This window comes from Pyxicephalus adspersus, chromosome 3 (assembly GCF_032062135.1).
Source record: "Pyxicephalus adspersus chromosome 3, UCB_Pads_2.0, whole genome shotgun sequence".
Taxonomy (NCBI): Eukaryota; Metazoa; Chordata; class Amphibia; order Anura; family Pyxicephalidae; genus Pyxicephalus; species Pyxicephalus adspersus.
The window spans coordinates 4903124-4919146 of record NC_092860.1 but is presented as its reverse complement, the minus strand read 5'-3'; the positions used below and the strand labels follow the sequence as shown (position 1 = coordinate 4919146).

The 16023-nt window shown below is 40.3% G+C and overlaps 1 protein-coding gene across 1 annotated transcript in view; it reads right to left on the bottom strand.

Moving 5' to 3' along the window:
• The window catches only part of FASN (fatty acid synthase), a gene marked incomplete in the record, with an annotated part of 66339 nt that overhangs the window by 9855 nt on the left and 40461 nt on the right, over positions 1 to 16023 (bottom strand). Inside the window, 13 exon segments of the mRNA XM_072403382.1 lie at positions 1542 to 1787; positions 2379 to 2530; positions 5027 to 5118; positions 6139 to 6290; positions 7409 to 7604; positions 7820 to 8043; positions 9138 to 9260; positions 9346 to 9465; positions 10483 to 10661; positions 12413 to 12563; positions 12901 to 13104; positions 13618 to 13754; positions 14681 to 14799. Coding sequence (XP_072259483.1) covers positions 1542 to 1787; positions 2379 to 2530; positions 5027 to 5118; positions 6139 to 6290; positions 7409 to 7604; positions 7820 to 8043; positions 9138 to 9260; positions 9346 to 9465; positions 10483 to 10661; positions 12413 to 12563; positions 12901 to 13104; positions 13618 to 13754; positions 14681 to 14799 — 2095 coding nt within the window.

The window sequence follows — 16023 nt, the reverse complement described above, 5'->3', positions numbered from 1 at the left end:
ATTTGATTCTAAGGTGAAATGGAAGCCAATGTTATATATATCCATATGTATGGATATAATGTTGGCATTGCACAATGTATTCCACTTATATTATGTTTGCATAATTTGATGATATATTCATTTTCTTTTTATTTTGTGTGATTATGCCAAAAAAGCCTCTCTTTCCTTATCCTTTTTCTCTTTCAAATTATAATCATTAGGGGCTTGGCATAAACTCAGAAAAACAATACCCCTTCCTCTTCCCATCTCTACCAATTTATACCTAGACACAATGCAAAAGTTTATGGGGAACTGAAAACTTTTATACTTAAGCTTCTTTTATAATTTGATAAAGCTTAAGATACAGTGGCTTCCGGCTTCTGCTAGCCTAACTAGTGTTCTCTATGCAATCTGACAACACAAGGTCCTTAACAATCCAAAGAAATGGACAATCTACCCCCCACCCAAGTTGAGATCTACTTTAGTAGAATAGATGACTCTCTGATCCACCTTTGTTGTCTACCCTTGGGCCCAGTCCTAGGCTGATCAGGGGTTACATAGTTAGTTCAACCACATATCCTAGATAAGACCCTATCGACATAACTGATCCAGAGGAAGGGAAAGAAAAATTCCTTATAACCCCCTGGTTCAATTTGCTCCAACAGGGGAAAAAAATTCCTTACTGATTCCATGAGGCAATCGGATGTTCCCGGGATCAGCAGTCTCTGTTATTTTTACTTTAAATCCTTAATCCCCAGTTATATTCTGTGCTTCTAGAAATCATCCAGCTTTTTCTTAAAGCAATCTATATTAGTTGCTGAAACTACTTCCTGAAGGAGCCGATTCCACATTTTCACAGACCTTACAGTAAAGAATCCCTTCCTTATCCAGAGCTTAAACTTCTTTTCCTCCAGACACAAAGAGCGCCCCCCTGTGCTTTGTAATGACATTACAGTGAATAATGGGGAAGAGAGTTCTCTATATGAACCATTTATATATTTATACAGGGTGATCATATCCCCCCCTTATACGTCTCTTCTCAAGGGAGAATAGATTCAGTTCTGCTAATCTCTCCTCATTGACAAATCTCCTTTTTACCCAACATGCATTCAGTATATGTTGGACAATTTCTTTCCACACGGAATTTCAACCTATAGTTAGATGATTATTATACATTTCTAAATATGTAAAAATATTCTGATCTATCTGCTATAGATCGGTCTGCTATGGTTGGGTAATAGTTAATGCTTCATATTTGGAATACTGATAATAAAAACCATGCAACATGGATAACTTCTACATGAGCATGATAGACTGAGGTATCTGACACCCGTCTAATAGAAGCAGCTTATATACTTGCTCAATACTACGACACATATAGAAACTAGGAAAAGTCGTATTACTAGGGCTGCCCTCCTTTGTTTAGCAAGCCATATAATATGTACGACTAATGACTTTGTACAGCGCTGCATAATATGATGGCACTATATAAATACTGTGTAATAATAATAATAATAATAATAATAATATGTAGGAGCTTTGTGTGTCTATGATCTCCTTACCTAATATGTGAGCCACAGCTTCCACCAAATCTTGTTGACCAGCTCCTTTGGCTTTGACAGAGATGGTCTTCTCGGCCAGGACAAAGCTGGACATGACGGGGTGAGGTTGGTTTAGGAACTGGTCCAGAACCTCCAGACAGGAGCTTATCCTCTGAGGCAATGTTCCTCCGATCACCGTATCGTTATTTCCCATGGTCTCGAGAACGACTCCTACATCACCAATGGCTCCCCACTGTACTGCCAAACCTGCAGGAAATTACAAGATTATGAACGTTAGAACTAAACCCGACGTGCCAGGGGTGGAATATAAGAACAGTCTTCAGGTGATCTATTTCTTGGTACCAACCAAGTGCCTCCTAAAGTCATGTCTGTAAACTATAACCTATTGTGTGATACTTTCCCCAACTTCTAGATTGTAAGCTCTTCAGGGCAGGGTCCTCTCCTCCTCCTGTGTCACTGTCTGTATCTGTCTGTCATTTGCAAGCCCTATTTAATGTACAACGCTGCGTAATATGTTGGCGCTATATAAATCAAAAAGTCAAGAAACTAGAAGTGGGCTTTGGGCTTTTCTGGATTTGTTAAAGAAGTATTTGTGAAGTTTTAATCTCCGAGGTAGCTTAGTCAAACATTGCTGCAAAATTGAACTCTAATATATATAAGTACCTAAATCATTTGTGTGACTCTGATATTTGTGAACCTAAAATCTTCTTTCTGCAGATCAAGCTCAGGATGAAACTCAGTTTGCCTTTGTGACCCCATTTTAATGTACAGCGCTGTGTAATTGTTGGCGCTATATAAATCCTAAATAATAATAATAATAATAAAAATTGTCCATACCTGGCAAATTGTCCTGTCGCCGTTTTTCACAAATTCTCTCCATGGTTGAGTTGGCAAATCCGTAATTGCTCTGTCCTGCATTTCCTCGCCCACAGCTCACAGAAGAAAAGACCACAAAGTGATCGAGTTCCGGACACTTCTCACGGCTTACGCTGTAAAAATAATATTAAGGAACTTAGTCACTTGCATGGCTTGGGTGGCATATGGCTGTACTATGGCTTCTAGAGATGAATAGCGTATCATTCTTTCATTTTTTAGGTAAGATTGTTTTTGATTATTATAGACACGTATGAAGCCAACAGCCGTGCCGTGAAGGTCTAGCTGCTTGAGGTTTGGGCCCATGGTATGGTATCAGCACCGGTTCACATATATTATAACAAGACATCATGGGCAAAGCCATGATGTCTCAGAGGCCTGGTCTCCTTTATTTTGACTCTAACAACTATAGACACAAGTTCGTTATTTACCAAACACCAATGACATTGCGAAATAAAATATGGAGATTCTGTTTATAGTAATACTATTATAGAATATTGGTTACATACATGTAAAAGCAAATGTATTGTCTGTGAGAACATAGCTTATCATTGTAGGCTTTATCTATTTTTTTTTCAAGTTTTTTTCCTTATTAATTTGTATTTGTCTCATTCAACCTAATTTAGGTGGACCTATCAGCTGCCATTTCTGAACTCATTCTAAAGAATGCTAATTGCCAAGTTACTTTGTAAAGCTGATCCTTTGGTTTCAGTAGCCTCAGTCATACCTGAAGCAAGCATGCAGATATTGGTGTGGTAATTAGCTAGGCTAATCTTTTTTCTGGGTCAGAAGATTCGGAAAGTAATAAAGGCAGAGAGCCTGATTTAATAAAGCTCTTCAAGGCTGGAGAGGATACACTTCATCAGTGAAGCTGAGTGATCCAGCAAACCTGGAATGGATCTGGTCCAGGATTCAAAACATTTGCTAACAAATGACTTTTAGGAAATTCATTCCAGGTTTGTTGGATCATGAAAAATGTATCCTCTCCAGCCTTGGAGAGCTTTAATACATTGGGACCAAAGGATCAGAACACCAACCAAAGAAACAGAAAAAAAGCAGATCCAGGTCAGCAATGGCAGCCTAAATCATGTCTCAGAATAGGTTTATTTCTAAGTGTACACTTTTTAAATGGTCCTTATGTGAAAGAATGTATACCTAGACCCCTTAGATTTGCCATGTCAAGAAAAGCAATAAACCCAACCATTAGGTATTACTGCAAGAACAGCCTGTGCATGTAATGGACAAATATGGCTGCCATTGTATCCAATCATTTATTTTACACATAGATACGAGGGGGTTCTGAGAAGTTCCTGGCTTTGCCCCCTTCCAGATGAAATAGAAAAATGAGTGTGAGGGCATAGCCTAATATCTTAGTATGTAACTGTGCAAATATCAGGTCTTTGCGATTCTTAAAACTGTTTTTCTTTTAGTGAGAAGCTGTGATGGCAGAGGCACAAGCAAGTTTCACGTCGTTGGAGTTACGGGCCGTTATGAAGTTTTTGTTTCTCCAGGGAAAGTCAGCGAAGGACTTTCACCCTGAGATGTCACAAACACTGGGGCAGAAGTGTCCTTCCTACAGCACTGTCAGAACCTGGATATCTCGTTTCAAGACTGGGCATTTCACCGTAGAAGATGAGCCCCGCAGTGCGCGCCCCCCAACCTCAACTGACCCGGCAACCTGCGATGCTGTCCATGAGCTGATTATTGAGGACCGGGGAATATCCACAAAAAAGATACTTGACATCTCACGGGAGCGTGTTGGGTTTGTTATCACCACTATCCTAGACATGCGCAAGCTTTCAGCAAAGTGGGTGCGAAATGTTTGAACAGTGATCAGAAGACGGAACGAGTTGAAGCATCCAAAGCTGTTTTGGCCCATTTTGAAGCTGCACAGGACTTTTTGGCTAGGTTACTGACCGAGGATGAAACCTGGCTCCACATCTATGATCCTGAAACCATGAAAGTCCCTGCGGCCGAATACAGTCCGAACCCAGAAATCAGCAAAAAAAGTTATGGCGTCCGTTTTCTTGGACAAAGACGGTATTATGTTGGTGGACTACCTACCTCCAGGCTCTAGTATCACCGGACAGTATTATGCTAACTTCCTGGACCAGCTGAAGGAGGCAATAAAGACGAAACGCTGTGGAAAGTTGACCAAAAGGATCCTTTTTTTGCAGGACAATGCACCTGCGCACACGTCCAACGTTGTGGCTGCCAAATTGAACACCCTGGGTTTCCAATTAATCCACCATTTACCATACTCACCTGACCTGGCCCCTTCGGATTACTATCTGTTTCCGAATTTGAAGAAACACCTGAAGGGGCAACGTTTTGAGGACATTTCTGACATCAAAGATGCTGCCGAGAGCTGGTTTGTGGCCCAACCAAAGGACTTTTATTTGAACGGTGTAGAAAAGCTGCAACTACGCTGTACCAAGTGCATCAGTCTCGGGGGAATATGTTCAATAAATGTGTTATTTGGTGTAACTCTGGCTCTCTTCTTTCTGGGCAAAGCCAGGAACTTCTCAACACACCTCGTATTTTAAAATACACAATAAAAACATTATGTAAACCAAATGCACCTGTCTGAATGTTTTATAATTTGTAGTTACCTGTCTAGATTTAGAGTGCCATCATACTTTGGTTTGTTCACATCTTGGAATAGTTTTGTGGATAAGTTCTCAATCATGGCATCTTTGAGCACCTGTTAAGAAATACAGAATGTTCTGATAATCAAACTTAAAAACTCTTTAAACTCCGCTTATAAAGAGGTAAAGAGGTAAAGTACCGCTTATATCTAAAATACCTGCAACCACTCCCCTAAATGCAGCATTAAGGGAAAATATGGACGCTCAAGAATTGCATTTTTAACACCTTACCCCTTAGCGCATAAAGTCAGGATGAAAGTTAAGCAAAAGCAGAGGCCTTTGAATGTTCTATTTGCTTTCACAGAACAGAGGAAAGTCAAATTTAAGGTAGAAATAAAACCAATTTATGTTTTGTTATGAACAGAAGAGGGATAGAAACACTTTCAGAATTTTATTGGGATCTGTACCCATTACATACGAGCACATTGGGCAAGATTTAGGGTTCATTTACCCGTCTACTGTGAAATGTATTGCTGCATAAGGTGTAAAATATGTACCTTGGGAAGGTGTGCTGTGGTGGTATATAAAGGGATTGGCAAAGTTCTGCTATAAGCAAAGGCTGGCATACAGAATAAATTGAGGGAATTAAGGATTTAAAAGCTGTGTAATTGTGGTTCAATGTATGCAGAACATAATATTACACAGTATTTATATAGCGCCATCAAATTACGAGCGCTGTACAAAGACCATAGTCATGTCACTAACTGTCCCTCAAAGGAGCTCACAATCTAATGTCCCTACTATAGTCATATGTCATTAATGTAGTCTAGGGTCACATTTTTTTTTAACTGCATGTTTTTGGGATGTGGGAGGAAACCGGAGTACCCGAAGGAAACCCACGCAGACACGGGGAGAACCTGCAAACTCCATGCAGATAGTGTCCTGGGTGGGATTCGAACCTAGGACCTAGCAGTGCAAGAGTGCTAACCCCTGAGGCACGGTGCTGGCCATAGAACATACAGGGCTCTGTTTATAAATCAGGGAATATTTAATTACTGCCATTGAAACACACAAACCTGTCTGATTCCCTGTTTTATAAATAGAGCCCATAGTTACAAGAACAATGATTTTCTTACCATGGCCAGATTGAATATTCCACCGACTGGCCCTAATTGTGAAGCAGCATCGATCAGTTGTCTCGTTCCCCCTATAGACCCCACATCTTTGGTTGAAACCACAATGGTAATCCCTGCGTCCTTCCAGCTCTGCACTTGTTTTGCTTGATAACCTAAAATGAAGAACAAAGTGTAAATTGGCTTTTAAGCTCACAATTATAAATACCTTTACCATATCATAAAATGTAAATTCAGCACAATATAGTTACATATTAAGTCAGGTTGAAAAAAGTCCATCAAATAAAATCATAAATAATCATATCCCGGATATAAAACCCTATAGGACATAATTGGTCCAGAGGAAGGAAAAAAAAAACTCCTGGTACAATTTGCTTCAACAAGGAAAACATTCCTTCCTGATTCCATGAGACAATCGGATGTTCCCTGGATCAACAGTCACTGGTATTTTTACTATAAATCCTTAATCCCCAGTTATATTCTGTGCTTCTAGAAATCATCCAGCTTTTTCTTAAAGCAATCTATAGAACTTGCTGAAACTACTTCCCGATATGTGGACCCGCTGATTGGCAGCGGACGCTCTGCTTCTTTGTCATTTAAAACACACCGCAACTCCTTCCTCCAATTGATCTCCATTCTACCTAATACAAGTTGAACTCTTTGAATTAACTTTGTTATATTACTTGGATTACACTCATCCCCAACTATCATTCACATGGTTGGACTCTCCAAGCATCTCCAAAAAGTGTAATATAATCCAAGATAAAAAATCTTTTTGCCTTCCCACCCCTTGGAGGAGTCCCTGGTGTTTTTCCCTTCCCTCTCCATTGCCTTCCTCAATAGGCAATCCCCCCCCCCCCAAGTGAACAATTTATTCACCCACAAAAAGCTATCTAATCTATACAATTTCTGGGACTATAGAGATTTATTATTCATTATCCAAGTCTCTTCCCTCCTCTGAGGAAGCCAATAAGGCAAAATGTGCCGGGACAAGACATGTTACTCATTTGAAACATTGGATAGTTGTTATGAAAATATATGATGGATTGTGTATTATATAGCAATTTCACACATTCAATCAATCTGTAATCCCTAATAATAAGTGATAAGTAAACTGTAAAAAGCCTCTTTTCTTTCTTCTCTTTTTTGATTGTTTATATACATATAGGCTTGGCAGAAACTGAGAATTTTATTATCAACCTACCCCCTCCTCTTCTCTTTCTCTTCATAGTAAAACATTCCTGATATATGCATTTGTATTGTGAAAGCTTACCGTTCCTTATCCCGGATCGAGAGGTCAGAATGAGATTGCGAACACCCCTTTCAATTAACCATTGTGCTAACTCCAGACCGAACCCGCCCAGTCCTCCGGTGATAATGTAGGATTTTGTTGGAGGGAAGGATGTGCGTGGGATAGCCGGGAGTAAAACGTCAGAATCCGTAACAGATCCGATCTCTTCATCACGAACCTAAATGAAAAGATCACAGCATATAGACGGTGATCAGATATATAGCATGTCCATGTCCTATGTGCTGCTTCACACTCCTGCTGTTTGAGCTCAGCTATACATGGACTAATACCGAGTAAACCCAGATACGTACAATAATTGCATGCTATTACTGGACTCAAAGCTGCATAATGTATCCCAGGTTCTAAAGGGAATACATTCCATCACTTGCCTACCTTTATCAGAACTTTTCCAATGTGTCTTCCTTGTGCCATGAACCTGAACGCTGGTTCAACCTCATCCCGAGTGAAGATTGTGCTCTTAAGTGGCTTCACTACTCCATCCCTTATGCCAGATTTTAGCAGGTCAGATACTTCCTCCCATTCTCTGTTTCCTTCTTCAAAGAGGGCATCAAGCAAGATTCCATGGAAGGCCACGTTCTTCAAGAATAAAGCCATACCTGCAGAGAGGAAGCAAGGAGAAAACATTGAAATATAATGTTGTGTATGCCTTGGCAATATCTACTGCACCTGCCCCCATATTGTGTGTAGCATTGGAGGTGTAGTTTGGGGCAAGTGGTGACTACACCAACAGAAACTGACTTAGGGCCCCTTTTTGATTTCACTTGCCACTGCAAAACTTTTAAACATTTAGTGATGACTTTATAGGGGGAATAAATAATGTTGCTCTTGTTTAGTCCTCACCATCACCTCTCTGGTTGTGCTATCTTTAATACCTATAAGCTAAACCTCATAAAATCCATGTTTTTTTTTTAAAGATAATTTTTTATTGAAAGTTTTTCAGTATAAGTACAAGCAATACGGTCATTACAACAAAACAATAAAAAATCAAAAATGACAAAACAAACATAGTGTCAGGATAACAAAACTATAAAAACTATAAAATAGTAACCAACATAGAGAGACAGATGAATTCTGGATCAGTAAATCTGATTTAGAAAATACTTTGAATTAAACTTGCACCGTGGATTTTGGGTGCGCGAATCAGGGGGACCAATATGCACGGAACTTCAATGTTATATTCATATTTTCGGCAAGCAATTTCTCATAAATCCATGATTTTTTAAACACTGCACTAATGATGGGCAAATATCCTGAAAAAGCTGTATGCAGTTTGTAATAAATGGCCACATAACACTAGCCTATGCCTGTATTGCAAACCAATGCTCCAGCAGCAAACAAGGAATACTTTGCATTGATCCAACCACTATGAAGAATAAACCTTATTTTTGTATATATAATGGAATTGAAAGACATAAATCATTTTTTTAGTAAGGTTCTACTGTTTAGTTAATTCAAAAAAAATATATAATATTACCCTGTGGACAAAAGGGGGTTACTGGTTTCTGCACCATTCCCTCCCCTGACATGGACATATGTTCTATTTTGAGGGCCAATATTGACAGGCCTTTTCTTTAACCAGGCTTTGCATTCTGGTTCTAGTCATAGAAGCCCTCTTTGGTCTAATGCAGATTAGAAGGAAATGCAATAGATCTAATAATAAATTCTAAAAGTTTGTAAAACTTATACTCACCCAGTGGTGTGTTGTTGGACAAATCATATTTGCCAATTTCCAGGAAGCGCCCGTGACGCGCCAGGCACCGCAGGCTGGCCTGTAACTTTTCCTCTGCCAAAGAGTTCAGGATCAGATCGACTCCTGTGAAAGAAATAACGAGCAGACGGTCAGTGTTGTCTCAACGGATTAAAGCGATAGGTGGACATCCTAATGCCAAGCTGCTTACCTCTGCCTCCTGTGACACTGAGCAAGTGCTGTTCAAAAGACGTATTTCTGGAGTTTGCAAAGCACCTGGAGCTGAGTTGTGGGAATTTGCTTTGAAGATATTCCTGCTTCTCAGCAGATCCTGCAAAACACATACGGGGTCATGTTATCGGAGATCAAGTGCTTCAAGAGAAAGATTGTGTTAATGCTCCCCCATGCAAAGACATTTTACACTCTTGTGCACCTCAGCCATGATGCAAGAGTCTGTAGAAGGCCCTTTTCTGATTTTGGTCATGACTGTGGCCCTATATACAAAGCCAGCTCCATGAGTTTGGTTTGGAGGAACTCTAATCATTTAGCATCACAAGCACAATCCAAAATATTGTGGAAAGCCTTCCCTGAAGAGTGGAACCTAATAACATCATAAATGGGGCAGAACTCCTTAATAATGCCCATGGTTGTGGAATAGGACCAATGTTCCCCCCAGCCGGATGCACCACCTGGCACTTTTCATTATTGAAAAGTTTGGTCATAATACAGGGGGTGCCACCCGCCTACAACTTCTTCCCACCCAGCCTAAAATAATTTCAGGGGAGAATACCAAGGACCTCTAAAAAGCTCGCATGGGGTGATGGAAAGTGCTCATAAACTTTTGACCATATGATGTAACTAAAAATAATTATTATAATCTGTTAATCCAGTCATTTTAAAATGTTAATTTGTGAACCAAATCATACTTGGACTTTTTATTTTAAAGGATTAGCCAAATCAAAAGTTCAGTTGTACTTAAAGATGGAGTTCAATGGTATGGACAGCTTTTTATGCCTTGGATCCCCTAAGAGTGAAATAAGTCTCACTTAATGGCAGACTCTGTTCTAGTCTATTTGGAAGTTTGGGTGTGAATGCCTTGTTACGTGTTACAGTTCCTCATAATACTTTATCTATATTAAAAAGAACATTTATAAATCCAGCAGGGATGGAAAGAGTCCCTTATACTGGTGTGCAGACCCAGAACAGAGATCTCACCCAGAGAGTCCCCAAGAAATAGACCAGACTGATTTTTTTTATAACTGTCCATCCGAACAGTTTGTGTGGACTAACTCTTTAAATAAAACATGACATGTAATTTTAAACCCAAAACTTTACCCTGACAACTTACCCACTGTAGTGAACACTTGGCACCCCATGCTAAGAGATATAGCAATAGCTGCCTGACCGACTCCTCCTGACCCAGAGTGGATGAGAACACTTTCGCCTTTCCGTAAACGTCCTCGTACAAGCAGTGCGTAGTAAGCGGTAGCATAGACCACCGGTACTGTGGCAGCATCAGCCAAGGACCTGCAAGACAACAGGGATAGCTTGTATTTTGTGTTTACAGATTCTGAGTACTTACTTAAAGTCTTAATTTGAAGTCTCTCAAACGTCCCCTGATGAAGTCAAAAGGCAAAACGCGTCGGGTACAGAAACAAATTTATTTTTCATTGTGACACCAATATGCCTTAATATTTGTATGTGTTTACAACCTACTGGAGCTCTATTTAGACCAAAAACTTTTAATGCTGGAATCACTTGAGCAGAACTCTATAGAAGTGTACTGGTTGTGCTGTTGAAATGCACACTGAAAAAGTTTTAATGAATCAGTGTAGTCTCAAACAGCCATTCTTTCTGCTTCTTTGTTTAATTATGTTCTAATCATTTTAGACTTAATAACACTTTGTAGGAGGGTTTCTCTACTACAGTGGTTGCCAACCTTTTCGGTCCCGCGGATCACTAAATTTACCATCTCCGGACCGTGCATGTGCGAGAAGAAACTCCCCCTTTAGTGATGTCATGATGGCAGAACCTGCCCACTCCACCATCGCAGGTCTGAGATCCAACCCGTCCACTTACCTGAGCCAGGGATCCGTCAAGGTGATGTCGTTCGCAGCTCTGGCCGGTGCACCCCCCCCCCCAGTGGGGTCCTTCTCCTGACCCGGCTCGGGGGAGCACCGGCAAGAGCCGAGGACCACCAAAATTTTCTTTTTTTGCTGCTCTATTACACATATATGTATTCTACTATACAGACACCAAGAGCTGGCAAATCTTAAAGTGCAACCACAAAGTTCAGCACTAATCAGTTACAATAGCAGAACAGAAGGAAGGTGGTTTGCAAAATGAGCAAAAAATGTGAACCCTTCTCACCAAATTATAATTCAGGTGTTTCAAGTGAAGCGTAATATTGATAATGCAGCATAAAAAGGCATTTTAATATTCATAGCCAACCTAGGCAATAGGTTGGTGAAGGGCTTGTTATGTTCCAAAACGTCTGTGCCCATGTGCACCAAACTAGCCACCAAGTCACCATAAAGACATGGGGCCTGATTTAATAAAGCTCTCCAAGGCTGGAGAGAATACACTTCCATCAGTGAAGCTGGGTGATCCAGCAAACCTGGAATAGATTTCTTCAAAATCATCTGCTATTTGCCAGCAAATGTTTTGAATCCTGGACCAGATCTATTTCAGGTTTGCTGGATCACCCAGCTTCACTGATGAAAGTGTATCCCCTCCAGCCTTGGAGAGCTTTAATAAATCATGATGAGCTTGATATAGAAGAGATTAAGTAACCTGAACAGAACCCTGATCCCAACCGAATCATTTGTGTAATGAATTAGAACACCGAGCCAGATCTTCTTTACCAATATCAGTACCTGAATCACGTGTGGCTGAATGGGTACAAATTCCCACAGACACCCAGAAGAGTGGAGGCTGTACACACTGCAAAGGAGGGGATTTTAAACTTTATATCATTTATATTTATGTTGGTTTTGGAATGGCATGTCTGCAAACGCATATCAGCATGACTGTCCCATATCCACAACCCCTAGGTCATATAGTATGCGTATGATTGAATGCAGCACCATCTATCCAAAATATTATCAGTTTCAGCTTCATCCACCATTGCTGAGACTATCGTAGACATCTCTTACACTTGGTCATTGGTAATCATTACTTTACTGGACTCTGCTGGACAAATGATGACTTTTCCCTGTGGCAGTTCACATTATAGATATATATTAGACTTTTATACATTATAGATCGGTTATATTTACCAGTTATCAGGGACGTTCCACAGGAAGCGCTGGTCAGCATCCACAGAGGTAGCCAGGCCTTTAGCTGGAAGAAGCCCCATGACCCTTTTGCCAGCTGGGTCACGACCTGAAAACTCCATTCCAAGCATGCACTGCTGCAAAGCCAAATCACCTTGTAAAGAGAGAAAACAAGAAAAATAATTATCTTTAATGTCACAGAACATATCTCAACATACACGGCTAGATAAAATATTCTAAATCTTAATATCTGAGGGTTGTAATGCAAATTCTCCACTGGTCTACTTTTTTTATACATCTAATCTGGCGAATGAATTAGAAACTAATTCTTTAAAATAAAAATAATAAATGTGCTCATTCTTTAACTTTACTGAATTGTCTGTAACAAATCCACTGGCTGCATCTACCACTTGGCAAAGTTTTCCTAACTGCTGTGCAGTCCTATGCATTGGTGGATGATTCTGATTCTTGCTATAGCCATGAGATCTTACCTGGGATGGCATCAGGGGGTAGTTTCCCGGTTGCCAGCATGATGTCCCGGAAATTGAGTGAAGCATAGTAAACTTTACAGAGTTTCACATTGGGGTTAGTGGGCTGGAAATGACGCAGCGGGGAGGCGATCCAGCGCAGAGTAGAGAGGTCACCTCGAGTCAGGACATTTACAAAGGCAAACTGAGTTTCATCCTGAGCTTGATCTGCAGAAAGAAGATTTTAGGTTCACAAATATCAGAGTCACGCAAATGATTTAGGTACCTATATATATTAAGAGTTCAATTTTGCAGCAATGTTTAAATAAGCTACCTCGGGGACAAGGATTATAACTACCCAAAAAGTCCAAAGCCCACTTCTAGTTGCTTGACTTTTTGATTTATATAGCGCTAACAAATTACAGAGCGCTGTACATTAAAAAGAGGTTGTGAATGACAGATAGATATAGACAGTGATACAGGAGAGGAGAGGACCTTGTCCTGAAGAGCTTACAATCTAAGAGGTGGGGGAAATATCACACAATAGGAGGGGAGATATGGAGTGGTGGGAAGTAGTGACGGTTTCAAAAGACAGAAGAAGACGGGTAGGCAAGATTGAAAAAATGCGTTTTGAGTGCTCTTTTAAATGAGCAGAAAGTAGGAGCAAGTAGAAGGAGGAATATCATTTCAGAGATATTGAGAACTGATGACACGTAGCACATGAACATGTTACTCACTAACCTTTCTGAAATGGAACATGGCGGAACGATCCCCACTTCCCATCATGGTAAACGTTCATTACCAAATCCTTGTGCTGTAGCAGCTCGATGTCCTGTTTAGGAAGCTCATATGATTCCACATCAGAATTAAAGATACATCTGGGGGTAAAAATGACAATACAAGAGTGTTAGATGGAAGATCAGCACACAGATATTACAATAACGGGCTGCTTAATGTAGTAAGCTCAGGGTTCTCCCCAGGCCCTTTTAGCTGGGTGCACCACCCGGCACTTTTCAGCACCCACCCGGCTGTTTTTGGGTGGTTACTAAAGAGTTTGGTCACAATACAGGGGCTGCCACCCACCTACATTTTCTTCCCACCCAGCTTAAAAAAATTTCTGGGTTGAGCACTGAAGCTTAACAAAAATTTACTCCTTATATTGGTAAAAAGAAAATGACATAAAGGGAAATGTTAGTGTTTTTATTGAATATTTTCAGAATGCATTCAGACCAATTACATCCGATGAGTGATCCTGCTGCCTGCATTTGAACGCTGCATTTGTAATGAATTCTGGAGTTTAAAATACACCCTTTAGGCCACAGAGTTTAAAGAACGGGCAGCAAAGTTTCTCAGTGGTTAGCATTCTGGCCATTGCAGCGCTGGGTCCCCGGTTGGAATATAGGCCAGGACCCTATCTGCATGGAGTTTGCAGGTTCTCCCCGTGTTTGTGTGGGTTTCCTCCGGGTACTCCGGTTTCCTCCCACATTCCAAAAACAGGTTAATTGGCTTCCCCCTAAAATTCACCTTGGACTTTGGTAATGATATATGACTATGGTAGGGAAATTAGATTGTGAGCTCCTTCGAGGGACATGACTATGAACTTTGTACAGCGCTGTGTAATATGATGGCGCTATATAAATACTGATTGGATATTTGAAACACCACGTTCTGCAGCTTTGTATATTCACTTGCTTCTGCATTAGGATATTAGATACTTACCACTCTTTCAAGCTGTCCTATGCGGTCAGCATTTCTAAAGCAAGGAATCTAATTGCATTAAATGAATACATGTCAGCAATAATACCTGATTCTCTGTCCACCGGGTTCCTGGCGCAGGCAGTTTACCATCCCAACAATACCAGAATTTGGTTGCTTCAGGGCAGTAAGCCAAATAGAATGATCTGTAGAATCCGCCATGACCTCCTGTGTGGCACAAAAAGACATTCATTATAGAATAAAATAATTCCAGATACCGGGGTATGATCTCTAGGTGTATTGTCTTCAGTATTGCAATGCAACTTTCTGTCCCTGAAAGCAACACACTTTACGATGCATACACTTATAGCTGATTATTTCTTGGAATGACATAGTAAATAATGAATATTGTTCAGCAGTGAAGATCCAAATCACAGCAGCCGGTCAGATACGTATTATCAAATTCAACAAAGTCTAACCAACTTCCTAATTAGCACATGGCCACATCCCTGATTTAACTTAGGATAGGGGTTTGAGGGATTGGCTCAGTAAATGGAACTTTCAAGGCCAACAATACTCAAAAAAATATCTTTATTTAATAACATAATATTTACATTAAAATTCTTTTTTTTTCCATTTAAATTAAAATTTATTAAAAATGTGCGACAGGCATATTCGAATATTCCTGTCTGGGTTACCCAATCCTAGGGGCCACACCCTGATGATTTTTGACGCGTTTCACAAATTAAATCCGCTTTTTCAGGAAAGAAAGGAAGACAGAAATATCTGATAGCTGTAGTACATAAAGCCGGCAAGAGCAGGCAAGGACAGCAATGGACTATGAATCACTCAGCAATAAATCCATTATTTATCCACTTTATGATTCCACTTTTTGATATTGGTGTTCCTATATATCACTAATATTCATAGTATTTTTTTTGCTTTAATCCACATTATTGCCCACCAGGTAAAACTCATTGCAAATAGCTATCGTTCCATTCGGCTTCAGTCTCACTTCATATCCAACTACTGCTCTGGTACACCTGAGTGTGGCGTCCCAACGTGGGAAGCTGATACAGATAGGTGATACAAATAGGTGAATGCTGCAACCGGACTCATTCATCCTTCCCTCCGCTCATCTTCCGCTGCTTCTCTTTGCAGATCTCTACATTGGCTTCCATTTCACCTTAGAATCAAATTCATCTCCTGTGCTTTGCCTTCAAATCCCTCCACAGTTATTGTCCCACTTATATTTCTGACATGGTTAAAAAATTCTCCCCCAGCCGCTCTCTCTCTGCTCCTCCAATGACCTACTAATGACTTCCTCACTCATAACCTCATCACACGCACGGCTCCAAGACTTCTCTATAGCTGCCCTGACTCTCTGGAATGGTCTTCCTCGTCCTATTCGGCTTGCTCCTACTTTCTGCTCATTTAAAAGAGCGCTCAAAA